This window comes from Papaver somniferum, unplaced genomic scaffold, assembly GCF_003573695.1.
Source record: "Papaver somniferum cultivar HN1 unplaced genomic scaffold, ASM357369v1 unplaced-scaffold_131, whole genome shotgun sequence".
NCBI lineage: Eukaryota > Viridiplantae > Streptophyta > Magnoliopsida > Ranunculales > Papaveraceae > Papaver > Papaver somniferum.
The window spans coordinates 4571413-4585310 of record NW_020622270.1 but is presented as its reverse complement, the minus strand read 5'-3'; the positions used below and the strand labels follow the sequence as shown (position 1 = coordinate 4585310).

Sequence of the window (13898 nt, the reverse complement as noted above, 5' to 3'; positions counted from 1 at the left end):
GTATCCTTTGATGCCAGTGTACTTTGTATCAATGTATCATATGTATCTGGAAAAGAACACAATAGTAGCATAGCTTGATCTTCGTCTTTAACAACCTCTCCAACATTAGTCAATTCAGTCATCAACTTATTGAAACTGTTAATATGCTCGTTAACAGACGTACCTTCTTTCAATCGAAATCGATACATTTGTTTCTTGCGAAACAATCTTCTTATCAGAGATTTTGTCATGTACAAACCCTCCAATCTTGTCCACAAAGATTTTGCAGACTTTTCAGACATAACATTGTACATGACCTCATTGGCTAAACACGAACAAATTGCAACACAAGCCTGCAAATCATATTCTTCCCATTCATCATCATCTGTCATATCTGCCGGACTATTTTCCTTCAAGGCTTTATACAAACCCTATTGAATCAGCGCATCCTTAATTTGAACTTTCCAAAGTCAAAAATCTGTCCTCCCATTAAACTTCTCCATATTGATCCTCATTGTTGCATAATTCGTTGTTGATGTTTTTACTGCAGATGAAACTATTAGAGCATAGCTCGGTCGACCTCGCATGCGTTGATATCTCAAGCATGTTTGTTAATGTTAGTGATCAAAACTATGAGTCTTGATTTCTATCCTACGTAGCTAAGTCTCAGACTAGGATAGAAAAGTGTAGTTGAGATCAAGAACTTCATGGAAATTCAACGACAATGACGAAGATTTATACAAGGAACCGTGGAACTTCATCAACAAAAAGGTATGTGGAGACTTGAACTAGTCTATCACTCAAAAGTCTATTTATTCTATCTCCTACTTCTTATGAGACAAAAGTCGTGTGCTATATAGACTAGATCATACACATTTGACATTTCGAGCTGAGCATTCATTGTTTATCTTTTATCTCGAAATCCTGTGTTGGTAAAGCGTTTCGCTTTGATCAAGTTTATCTTCACCTAGTGACGAAAGTCATGAAAAGTTTCAATCACTTTGAGAATTTCTCTAACCTGAATCGGTCTGTGAATAACGGCTACATAGTGTCCTTTGATAATGTCTCACTGATTGAAATGAGAATTTAGATCACATAACCATGTATTCCTAGAACCGAAGTTTTTGAACTTTGTTGATCAAGAGAAATCGGGAGGATTGTGGAATTGGCTTGCCAAGTCCGCGAACCCAATCCGCAGACTCAGTCCGCGAGCTTTCGGAAGTTCTCGACCGAGAATTTCTGCTGGATTTTCCAAAACTCGTTTGTGTGCTAAGTCTACGAACTCATTCCGGGAACCCAGTCCGCGAACTGGCGGAAGTTCTCTTTTCGAGAATTTCTGCTGAGTTTGGAAAACTCAACCGATTAACTTAAGTCCGCGAACTTTTTTGTGAACTTAAGAGGTTATGATCTAAAGATGTGCTCTGAATATGAAACATTAAATTACTAAGGAATGATTTATGCAAACCGTGGCTATAATGTTCATTAGCCGATTCAATCGAATCGAATCATCTTTGTTTCAATTGTGTCTTGTGTAGTTACTTAAGATCTCATACCAATTGAACAACTCTTTAACTAGTTCATTTGAGTCAATTGAACTAGTTACGGTGAAGAAGAACAAGGTTAATATGAAATGCTCATATGGTTAACCTTTTGGGTTACTATGTTGAACCAACATACACTTACACGTTTGGGCATGGTTTTCACAAACCCAGTAAACGTATATCCCAAGTGTGTGTGACAAGCTAAGTTTTCGATCTAACGGTTGAGAAATATTAGCTTGAATCTAAATCAGGTTTTCATCTAACAGTGAATAAGGATTTCTTTATACCTAAGGCAAAACCCTGATTTGAAGGCTATATAAAGGAGACATCTAGCATTGTGCAAAACTAATCCCCACACGTCTGTGTGATACTAGTAAGATCGTTAGAGTCGACTCTCCTTTAACCTTTGTTTTCTTCTCTAAAACCAGGTTATTGACTTAAAGACTTCATTGGGATTGTGAAGCCAGACCGATACTACTTTTATCGTAGTTGTGTGATCTGATCTTGCATCTTCTATCGTACGAGTACAATCGATTGATTGGCTTGAGATCGTGAGAGTTCTCCGATAGGCAAGATAAAGATGTCATAAACATCTTCGTCGCATTGTTTGTGATTCCTCGACAAACCGCCTATGTAGTCAGGAAGGATTGTAGAGAGGTGATTGATTAATATAGGCTGTTCTTCGGGAATATAAGACCGGATTATCAATTGGTTCCTGTTCACCTTAATGTTATATCTTAAGACGGAACAAAACCTAGGGTTTATCTGTGGGAGACAGATTTATCCTTTGATAGACTTTTCTGTGTGAGACAGATCTGTTTATTATCAAGTATGTGATTTTGGGTTACAACAACTCTTGGTTGTGGGTGAGATCAGCTAAGGGAATCAAGTGCGTAGTATCCTGCTGGGATCAGAGGCGTAGGAGTACAACTGTACCTTGGATCGGTGGGATACTGATTGAGGTTTAACTATAGTCCAGTCCTAAGTTAACTTGGAGTAGGCTAGTATTTGTAGCGGCTTAATACAGTGTGTATTCAATCTGGACTAGGTCCCGGGGTTTTTCTGCATTTGCGGTTTCCTCGTTAACAAAATTTCTGGTGTTTGTGTTATTTCTTTTCCGCATTATATTTTATATAATTGAAATAATACAGGTTGCAGGCACGGAGCTACACAAGGTCTAGTGGGGACAATAGTCCCCCCTAAAATTTTCTAATTACATATTAGGCTTTAGTTAATTATCATAGTAGGCTTGAAATTTTTAAGTATTTATAGATTTGTCCCCCTTATCGTTATATATCACTTAAAGAGCCTTGAATTCTCTACGATATATTTACTATAAAAAGTACAGATACTGGACATTTATCGTATAAAACTCGGCTTGAATACCAAAATTACGTCGGAAAGAAATGAAAACTATCAAATTACTAAATCCAGCCACTAATTTAAACATCTACAACTTATTGGGCATTTTGGTGACACCGTTTCAAAGAAAAACAACGGCCAAAAAAAAAATAACGGCCTTCGGCCACCTGCTTTTACGGCATTACTTCTTTTCCTATATATTTGTCCCCCAAACAATAAATCCTAGCTCCGTCCCTGATAGGTTGTGCGTTCGTGATCATCAATTGGAAATCCAACCTTTGGTTGTTGATTGATATTGATTGATCCTTGGACATTGGTCTTTGGTACAGTCCAAGTTATTCCTTGTATTTGATAAAGACTCGCTATTGTTTTTAGCTTGAGTAAAAATCAAATCAAGAGAGAGATATTAACTCCTTGAGATACTTTTATCTAAATTGAGTCTGACTGTCTAGTTGATTCTCTAGCAAAGTATTTCGGAATTAGTCCATACAAATTGCTAATCGAAATATTGGGTGGTGTTGTTAGACCCCGCTTTTTCAGGAACTTCTCCCGTTGGATCTACCATCTCTAACCTTCTACTTTGATCTTTGAGTAAACAAAACTAGACGACCCTGGCTTTGATGCCAATTGTTAGGTCGGAATCGTCTAGTTAGTTCAAACAATTAACACACAACAAAGAATAATCCAGCAAGCACTCAAACAAAAAAAAAACGAAAGCAAAAACGGAACACATAATTTATAGTGGTTCGGTAAAGTGCGTACGTCCACTGGAGATGATGATACCTTTCCACTATATGAAAATCTCTGAAGAACAACTTGCATGAACACCTTGGTGTTAGCCCCTTCCCGTTTCCTTGTGTTTACAACCCTAAGAATGTAATACTCTCAAATTTGTAACCTCACCAAAGAAAAACAAGCTCTCTATATTTGAAAACTCTCGGACTCTGACCCCTATATATACTGGACAAATACTTGGATGTCAAGTATATACTCTTTGCAAAACAAGCATCCAGTACTTGCGAAACAAGTCCTGTCCCAAATATGGAAATACTTTACTGCCAAGTCTTAAACACTTGGAGACCAAGTTTCCGCCTTAAGGAACTAACAACAAACTTCACACTTATGTATCTCTGTACAGTTGAAATCAGTAATAAAGATTCTGTTTAAAGTTTGTCTTCTCTTCTCTAGTTAAACCTTCTCTTCTTCAACCTAAAAGTTCAGTAAGTTCGTACCACGTACTTGAATCTAGTCCAAGATCAAAATCCTTGTCTCTCAGGGCAGCAGTACAAGCTGGTGGTATAGTTCTCTGCGAATAATAAAGGAAAAAATACTAGTAGCCACACAAGATGGCATCTAATTTGGATTTGGAGCCTTTGGACTTTGCTGCGTTCCTTCACAATTTACGGTGTTAATGGTCGCTTAATGACAGAAAAGACAACAATCCATTTTGTTTTCCATTTATCTATTCAGAATGACATCACAAAAGTTACATCAGGTAGAATCGTCTCAGTAGAAAGGTGACATATGTCAACAATTCATTGATATTGATTAGCAATTGACCTAATATTATATATTGTCCCCATAATTCCTACAACAAAACATATTACTATGATGATCAAATGGATTACGAAACTAGGTAGCTGAATTTTCTTTCTGAAAATCTCAAGGTAGAAAGCAATGGGAAGTATAGCAGATACGAAGATACAAACGAAGGAACCAGTTAGGCTAAGAACAGTTTCAAAGAAAGGGATGGCAATTGCTAAAACAAGAACAATTATTAGAAGCAAAGATCCGGCTGCACCCCGTATGACAGTTCTCCTCCGCAAAGGCATTTTAGCTGGTAGATGTCGTTCCACTTCAGATGCCATTGGAACGGTCAAGAAAACATATTTGGTCATTGGTACAATGACTGCTGCCCATAGTGCAATCTGCGTAAAAGCCAAATGCTTGGGCATGCTCAGTGTAAATTGTGAAGCCACCCCAGGTCCAAACATTTTAGCTCCCAAAAATGCCAAAAATGTGTATAGAGTCGCCACTGCCCCGAAGCTTAAAAAGGAAATCTGCACCAAAGACGATTCACTGATCAATAATTAAATACAACTACATGCCTGCTACTCAGTAATTAAATTCACTTATAAAATAATATATGTATATAAACTCACAATAGAGAATCCGGCAGGATCAACCATTGACCTGTAGACTTCAGGGATGGCTATGTGGGAGGCAATGTTGAAAATGTATAGACCGGACACTGAGAAAATATTTTTTATTCGAAAAACAGGTATACCTTTGTCGGCTTTGACACTACCGAACAAACAAGTGCAAATTAAAACGCCACATATCAAAAAGGTCAACAAAATACTGAATGTCGAAATGAATGATATGCTATCCAGATTTCTTAACCACACCGTAGGTATGCAAACTACTATAGCAATCACTGTTAAGCTCTGAGCTGTAGACAAGCCGAAAAAGGAGATGTCGAAGTTATATCCATCCAAAACTCTGCTTAAATTATCGGTCATGGAAATTGTAAAAGAAACAAGTGCCATGAAAATCTCCAGATTGATAAAAACTAATGATACACATCGTCCCGTCTTTCCAAATGCTAGAAACCCGATGTCTGAGTAGTTTCTCAACCGAACATTGGTTGCGAGACAGAGCCCTAGTAAATGAGAAGTGTATGCTCCTAACATGAACAAACCAAATAGGAGGAACGCAGTAGCCCATCCACCATTTTGTAGTGCATAAGCAGTCGATAACTGGCCTAACCCTGTAAAATATAAATAAATTATTAATACTTTACCAACTTTCAATCAAACGAAAAAATCAAATTAAAACATAAGCAAAACAAATTGCTTTTATCGTAGTAATTCAACCAAAGACTTGTGGAAGGGTGATGATGGTAATGATTTAGTTAAGCAACGGGATGTACTTGAGCATTGTAGTGAAAGAAATACCTATTAGGAGCCCTATCATATTGAGCAGTGTAGTGAAAGATGTACTTGTTGGGGTTGCCGTAGGTGCATCAGGTTTTTCTGTTGTTAAATCCATTGAATGTGTGAGTAAGAAAAATCGAGGAGATGATAATTTAAAATCTTAGTATTCTGCAAAACTAGTGTATTGGTAACGAGAAATAGAGGGGGTTGAAACTGCGGGAGCTTTGAGTATATAATTTTAGTCGAAGGATGGTGATGATGAAGGAACGTTGGGGTTATATATAGTTAGTGTCATCTAGCCAACATGGTCAAGACTGGTTACATTCCGTAGAACGTCGGTGTACTTGGAGTGACAACGTTTGACCAGGATACAAAGGTTCCAAAAAGTAAAAGATGATTGGGATATGGTTTTGCATGAGATCTGCTTAGAACCACTTGTTAAACTTTATTTGCTCTTAAATGAATACGTGGACTATGTAAGGCCACATTAAAGAAATAATAATTTGCTACACAATTTTTTTTTTCCTAATTAAAGATGGTTTAAAAGTTAAATTGAAGTTTTGAAACGATGGATTCGTTGGTCTATACATTGTCTAATTCTTGTATACCTGGTGATGGAAAATTGATTTGGGACCTTATCCTGCGGCGGTCATTTGGATTTTATGGAGGGAAAGAAACCGCCGAATTTTCCAAACCAACTATAGCTTCAAAACGGACATGGAACTCTGCACTGAAGTTAAAACTCTTATTCTTGCGTGGGCTACTGCAATGGGAAACAGAATTCACGTCAATTCTTTTACACTGTAAACAATTGGGACATGGTCTTTTGACTTTTATAAATTCTTCCCTCTTTTGATATGTTTCTCTATTCCTATCAAAATAGTTTTACAATACAAAAATTCTAATAGGAAGACCCAAACAACATGAAAACTACCTCTCACAGTTTTCAGTTTTTTTAAGAAATTTTTTTTAGGGACCATGATTTTTTTAGGATCATGGTCTTATTAGGCCACCTTCCCTATAGTTATAAGGGCTGTCCTAAAACATTGAAATGACTAACATATCCTTAACTTAATTTAATTTAAAACCAATACAATAACCACCCCTCTCTATATATATATAACCACCACCTCCCACCACCGCCGATTACCACCACCAACCACCGATTACCACCACCTACCACCGCTGATTACCACCACCACCACCAACAACCACCGATTACCACCACCGCCCTCCACCGCCGATTACCACCACCACCACCTCCAATTATCAGCACCGATTACCACCACCACCTCCGATTACCACCACCACCACTATATATATAACTTAATTTAAAACATTAAAAAAGATATTCTCACAAACCCATTACTTGTCGTTCGTTTTTGGTTGAATAAATGAGAACTAATCATCAAAATGAGTTGAAAATGGAAGTTCCATAGAGGTTTAATGGAGTTTTTTTCAGTAAAAAGTTCGGTTATCACAAATTATTTTTTTCTTAACCGAACTCAAAGTTCGATTGATTCGTAAAAAAATACTTTTAACCGAACTCCTTGTATTAGAACAATACAAGTCCATAAGTTCGGTTCGTTCGCAAAATTATTAAGTTTTTTTTGTAGCCGAACTCTACCTATAAGCCCAGTTCGGTTGATTCGCAAAATATATTGAAGTTTGCGAACCAACCGAATTTCTAACACTAGGTTACTTTTAACCTGAAGTTCGGTTGGGAACTTGGTTGCGTTGAAGTTTGCGAACTAACCGAACACACAAGATGTACTCAAATAAATTGTCAAGTTCAAAGTTCGGTTACCTACCATTTTATCCTAGGTAACCGAACATTGCACTATACGACCAAAACCTCCATTAACGAGCGAGTTCGGTAACCCGTGTGTTTGGAAAACGTAACCGAACTACACTTTCAGGTGTGCTCGGTTACATGTTCTTGACATATGGTAACCGAACTACACTTTCAAATGTGTTCGGCTACATGTTGTTGACATATGGTTAGCCGAACTGACCCAAATTTACATAAAAAATTTCATTTTTTTGAAAGTTTGGAGCAATTCAACCAACATTATCTAAGTTTGAAGCATACCTGGGTATCCAAATACCCTTCCTCCGATTGTGGTTGGTAAAATCCATCGTTTTTCATGTTTTTCTTCTTCATTTTCTGTAACTTTACTCTCTCAATAATTCTACTTCTTTAAAAAAAAAAACTCATCTGATTTTTTAATCTCACTAATTATCTTTAACTTAATCATCTCACTAATTATTACACTAACTATTATTAACACTAGCTAATCATCACCCAAAATTAATCAAGAGGGTAATTTAGGTATTAATATAAATAACTAGATAAAGGGTGACCTAAATTTACTTCTAATGTCTTTACCCAAAATAAAATCATGGTCCCCCAAAAAAAATCATGGTCCCCAAAAAATCGTTCTTTTTTAATTTTTGGGTCCAAAAATGATTCCTGCTAACTCCAGCAGGGCTGGACCCGCCCCATGTGAGGGAGCGATTTTTATCTGGTTTCTTCACACGGTTCATGCAGAACTATGCTCTTTACAGGAAAAAAAAAGGGTTATTACGAGTATGGAAACTGTCATAACAAGTTTATATAGTGCCATCATCCCTTATTTAAAGATGTCTAATTGTCTGAAGAATAGTGTCGGTGACATTCATGGGCACGACGCGACAGTTTTAACGGACCTTTTTTAAACCTTGGGTTCTATGATTTGCTGTAACAGAGTTATCGATTAGAAGAGTTTTAGTGTTGAAATTAATATCTGTCATTTATGAGGTTTCAACAAAGACCACTTGGCAATCACGTGACGATGAATCTGGTCAAGTCAACCACTTGGCTACCTAGACAAGCATACCGACATAAAGAGAGGAAACAAATCGAAGATCGACTTCGATACCTCTAACTGGTTCTTATTGACCAGTCAGACCCAACAAATTGCGCAGCAATCTTGACTACTTTTATAGATGGAACCAAAAGACAAGGTACAATGTCTTTTATATTAGGACCACAAGGTTCAACGAACATAACAATCCCCACAATTTTCTGTGCTTCGGCATTGTATATGGCTTTTCAATATACCTAAGATACTAAAGAAAAATTGTCTTCTACAACTGCTCTGCTCCCAAATCTGTTAGCTTGACTTATAAAATCCTAGCTAGTACCGCAAACAAAGACTGCGATCAAAATGACTTGACCCAAGTCGCACCTTCAAACTAAGCCTGCGATTTGATTGAGTCGTTTCTCCTTCACACACAACCATCCGAACATATTCAGTGCATTTCTATGCATGTGGGTCAACATGATGAATACTACTGGTGCTTAGCACTGCCGTAGTCCAATAGTTATCCTACTTACTAGGACCCAAATATAGTGCAATGTGTTTCTCATTTGGTCTCATTCGGTATTCTTCGGTAACAAGCCTCGGGTATTTAACATCCAGGCCTTGATACAACCAACATTCATCACATTGTCATCGAGGCCTTGATACAGCCAACATATATCACATTGTCATCATACTCATACATCACATTGTTCAGAGGCTTCACTTCAGACTCGAAGATGGAAATAGCAGTAGCGAAGAGACCTATTAAATACGCTGTGGTAATATATAATTAATTTAGCAGGAGGTTACCAATTTATTTATTTTTTTCTGTTTTCTAATGTAGTTTAAAAACTAATGTAAGTGTTGTTCCGATGTCAAAATGCAGGTGGATGCATTCACAGATAGACCACTTAAAGGTAATCCGGCAGCCATCTGTTTGTTGGAAGGAGAAGATAAGAAAGACGATGAGTGGTTACTAGGAGTTGCCAGGGAGTTTAATGCTCCGATAACATGCTACTTGACTAGAGTTGTTTATCATGAGAGCGATAGTGATGACGATTATTGTGATAAATCCAAGTATGACAAGAAGTATAATCCTGTTTTTAACATTAGGTGGTTCACTACTGTTGCAGAGGTAAATATATCCTAAACCCTGGTGTTCTTAGTTTATGGGTATATATGTGTCAGTAGATAAATAATTTAAGCACAAGTTTCATAACCCGTTCGTTTATATGTACAGGTTGACATTTGTGGACATGCAACCATGGCAGCTGCAAAATTTCTATTTACATCTGGTTTAGTAAAATCAAACCTAATTGAATTTATCGGACTATCCGTAAGTCTAACTGCTAAGAAATGTCCTGTCCGGAAAAGTGAGGATATATTAGATGGATCAAAGATTTTGAGCAATGGTAGTATTTACTCTGAGGATGATAATCGTTGTCGTCGGGATCCAGCAGACTTCATCATCGAATTAGACTTTCCTACCACTACACTGGTGGAATGTGATCCATTGGAGATACCTTCCGTACCACAAACTCTAAATGGTGCATCTGTTCTTAATATAAAGAAAACAGCTTCCTTCGGCGACCTAATTGTATGACACATTTCTTGCTTTTTAGAATCTGGTAACATATAACATGTTATGAATGGTAGCTCATGTGTCTTCAGGTCCTTGTTGTAATTAAATGGCTTACTTCATGTTGCTCTTTTGGTAGATTGAGGTCTCATCGGGACAAAACGTCATAGACTTGAAACCAAACTATGAAGAATTAAAAGGGTGGAAGGGAGGAAGAGGAGTCGTTTTTACAGGTAAAGCTCCCCATGGATCTGGTTTGGATTTCATCTCTCGATTGTTCTCTCCAAATCTTGGTGTCAACGAGGTAATTAAATGACAACAATATTATCAAGATGTGCCGTTTCATTTTCATCATAAACCAGTGTTAAAACCATTTTTCATTTTCCCCGACCTCCAGGATGCTGTTTGTGGGAGTGCGCACTGTGCCCTGGCACCTTACTGGAGCAAAAAGTTGGGAAAATCTTATTTTCTTGCTTACATGGTAAATTGTCTCCCTCTCTATCCATCTGTCCAGACCGTACATTCACATATAAAATGACAATGTAGTATACATTTTTGCGTTAATTTGTGCAGGCATCTCCAAGAGGAGGGGTATTGGATCTCCATTTAGATATGGAAAATCAAAGACTAAAGATTCGAGGGAAAGCTTTTATTGTCATGGAAGGAGCTCTATTTGCTTGATCAGGCCCATCAATATACCTTTCGGATTGATGGGTAATAACAACTACACGTGCAATGTGCATCGTCATAAACCTTAACTACTATTTGCGGTCATAGCTAGATTTGCTTAAGAAGACAAGCTGGACATGTTATTTAATAAACCACCATAAGGTTGATTGTATTGGTACTTGTGTAATTTGAGTTGTTTGAATGTATTAAAACTATTTAGTTTAAGTACTTGCATATTAATAGAAAGAGTAATGGTTGTGTTTTGCTACAAGGATGTGCTTACGGCAACCCAATATGATGAAATCATAAAAGCTTATACAATACCTCTCCATTGACGTGGTAGAACCCTTTTTATTTATTTTATTTTGAAATATATGGGCATAACTCACCTCAAATTCAGAGTTTGTTCATTTTGCTCCCACTATGGAACGAACAAACATGAAAAATGGAAGTTCAAATCAACAACTCTGTTGATTTGAACATTAAGTCGGAAAAACCAGCGCGCGTCTGTGTTAAAGACGGGCATCCTTGCTGCCAACGCTGGCGTCTGAAGAAAAAACGCCAGCATTTATACACCCAACGCGCGTTTTACGTAAAGCGCACGCTTCCGTATTAGAAACGCCAGTGTCTGACCCAATGGCGCTAACGGCTCAATTTGAACGGTTGAAAAATCTTGTGATTCAACGACTATATTTTTTGAATTCTATAAATACTCCTCATTTCAACTCTAAATTCACACATTCTACATATTCTTCTCTTCACTCTCAATTCTTAAATGAACATGTCTCGGCACCGGTTAGTTCGGCGAGTTCCGTATGCTGAAGAAGAAGATGAATCTATTTGCAGAAACTAGAGTTCAGGATAAACATCCTCTCGAGTTTAGGATAGTCATCATCTACATGTTCTGGGCTTTTGGATTGGGTTAGGAAAATCTTCAAGGCCGCACATCTAGTCCCACCTCCTTTCAATTCTTTATAATCTCGACGCATGTTTGTTTCCAAAAACGAGGGACAAAGCGTCTCCCATTTAATATTTGACATCCATTCGTCTTGGTTGAATGGTGGCGGGTCTCCCATTCCACTTGGAATCCTAACAATGAAATAAAAATCTAGGGGAGTAATTCCTATTACAAGTGTAATATCACTATGATTAATTCTTTTGATTTGTTAATAATTATTTAAAAAATTTAAGTTAAGTTAAGTTAAAAAAAAAACTTACCAATCTCGAAATCCATAAAACGGAATGTGTGCGTCGTCATCCACCACCTTTCTACCACTGTTTTCGGAATTCTTTTATTATGTTTTCTTCGCTTCATTCTATAAAGCGCACGCCAAGTATATATGTCAACCCTTTCTAGGACTGCAGGCGGTAGAACAACATAAACAACATTAAATTCTGAAAATCCACCTCTCATGACATAATAATCCTCAGATCGTTCATGATTCCGCGACACATGACCTGGGACCAATGATGGATCAGCAACTATATTTGGCGAAGCAAACTCTTGTTCTCGATTTTGAGAAAAATCTACACCTGTGTGAGGCAGCGGTGCCGATTCATTTTTTCGATCTCTTTTCTTCTTTATACTATTCGCCGCTCTTCTCACTATGTTCATATTGTACATAAATTTTTGATATAGAAGAGTTTTAGAAGAAGGAAATGGTACCTGATTGAAAATGAAATCAATAGAACGAATTTATTGTATTGAAATTCGACCGTTGGAAATATAGGCGTTAGAGAATCGACCGTTACAGAATTTGTGTTTAACGCCCGCGTCAGCACGCCGAATGCCCGAGTCGGGTCTTCCAACGCCAGAGTCCGTCTTTCGGTCGCACATCTGATGGTCCAACACCCCATGCTTTACCATAGTGGAAATCCCAGTTTGGTCATCCACGTGGCTCAACAAAAGTTTGAGTTTGACCATTTCCGTAAGAACTGCTCTTAGGGTTTCTCAAGGCTTATAAACTGCAGGATCATATGTTTATCATTTAACGTGAGATTGTTCATCTTAACATATTCCTTCACGTGTAGCCTCTTTGAGTTTAACACGGGGACATTAAATTGGGTGACATAGAGTAGAGCTGGGGTCATATGATTTATCACAAATTTCCTACTTTGGTAGGATGTTGTCGTTCGTGGGCCTAACTCACCTCGAAAACAGTCCTGAACGGTTAGGCTTGCCCAAGGCCTATAAAATGCAGGATTAATATTTACTCATCCAATGTGGGATTACCCTCATGACTATCCTCAAATTCTTGACTAAATTGTCCTCCTTAATTATGGCTAATTTGAGAACCATTAGGTAGTCTGATGGTTTTCGTGTTCCCTCCCACTGTGGAGGTTAGCGTTCAAACACTTGAAATAGCCTAAAATTCTTAATTTAGTGGATGCAGGAGTAGTCCAGCGGACATTGTTCTATGCTATCAAAAAAATAAAATAAAAGTTAATCCTTGTTCATTCTTTTAATTAAGAAATTTTTATTTTGGAACTCATAGTCGTCATAACTAATGATGTTTCAACCAATACGACACGAGTCATCCCCAAATACTAATGGAAAGTCGTCAAGGTACTAAATACCGAATATGATGACTCTCGGAAATAAATTAATTTATTGAATATCACTATAAAAAGTCGTCATGATTATGTGAGATATTATTACGATTTTTCATGAAAAATCATCAATCAGAACCGGGAAAACTGCAATACTCACCTATAATTTAAGTTTTTTGTTTTCCCAAATCATGTTTGCTCAAAAACAATGAGATTTCTCGCATTAGTGGGTGAAGTTTTTCAATCGTTACTTTGAATTGAGCATGTTTCATTAATTGTGGTGGAAAGTCACAAAAGGATTTATATATTATACCAACCCCACAAGTTATACGTAGTCAAACCTAGATAGTATTAACTCAACTGTGAAGAATATACAATACTTATTTTGGTGGAATTTGTGTCTTAATACAAATCATAAGAATTGTGTTATCAGAAT

At 37.3% G+C, this 13898-nt stretch overlaps 2 protein-coding genes across 2 annotated transcripts; one reads left to right on the top strand and one right to left on the bottom strand.

Moving 5' to 3' along the window:
* Positions 1 to 4086: 4086 nt before the first annotated feature.
* On the bottom strand, positions 4087 to 5977 carry LOC113332459 (amino acid transporter AVT1H-like). The gene is made up of 4 exons (XM_026578996.1): positions 5840 to 5977; positions 5045 to 5652; positions 4511 to 4942; positions 4087 to 4188 (listed from the first exon to the last, which is right to left on the bottom strand). The coding sequence occupies exons 1-4, from the start codon at positions 5931 to 5933 to the stop codon at positions 4087 to 4089; spliced, it is 1236 nt and encodes a 411-aa protein (XP_026434781.1). The 5' UTR covers positions 5934 to 5977.
* A 3339-nt stretch (positions 5978 to 9316) lies between these two features.
* Positions 9317 to 11062, top strand: LOC113332393 (uncharacterized isomerase BH0283-like). The gene is made up of 7 exons (XM_026578943.1): positions 9317 to 9443; positions 9551 to 9799; positions 9905 to 10000; positions 10043 to 10261; positions 10383 to 10547; positions 10641 to 10724; positions 10817 to 11062. The coding sequence occupies exons 1-7, from the start codon at positions 9402 to 9404 to the stop codon at positions 10922 to 10924; spliced, it is 963 nt and encodes a 320-aa protein (XP_026434728.1). The 5' UTR covers positions 9317 to 9401; the 3' UTR covers positions 10925 to 11062.
* Positions 11063 to 13898: the final 2836 nt, after the last annotated feature.

Coding starts and splice junctions, on each gene's coding strand:
- LOC113332459 (XM_026578996.1), bottom strand. CDS start 5,933: ATGGATTTAACAACAGAAAAACCTGATGCACCTACGGCAACCCCAACA. Junction 5,653..5,839: donor TATGATAGGGCTCCTAATAG/GTATTTCTTTCA, acceptor TATATTTTACAG/GGTTAGGCCAGTTATCGACT. Junction 4,189..4,510: donor AAATTCAGCTACCTAGTTTC/GTAATCCATTTG, acceptor TATTATTCGCAG/AGAACTATACCACCAGCTTG.
- LOC113332393 (XM_026578943.1), top strand. CDS start 9,402: ATGGAAATAGCAGTAGCGAAGAGACCTATTAAATACGCTGTG. Junction 10,001..10,042: donor TTGAATTTATCGGACTATCC/GTAAGTCTAACT, acceptor CGGAAAAGTGAG/GATATATTAGATGGATCAAA. Junction 10,262..10,382: donor CTTCCTTCGGCGACCTAATT/GTATGACACATT, acceptor CTCTTTTGGTAG/ATTGAGGTCTCATCGGGACA.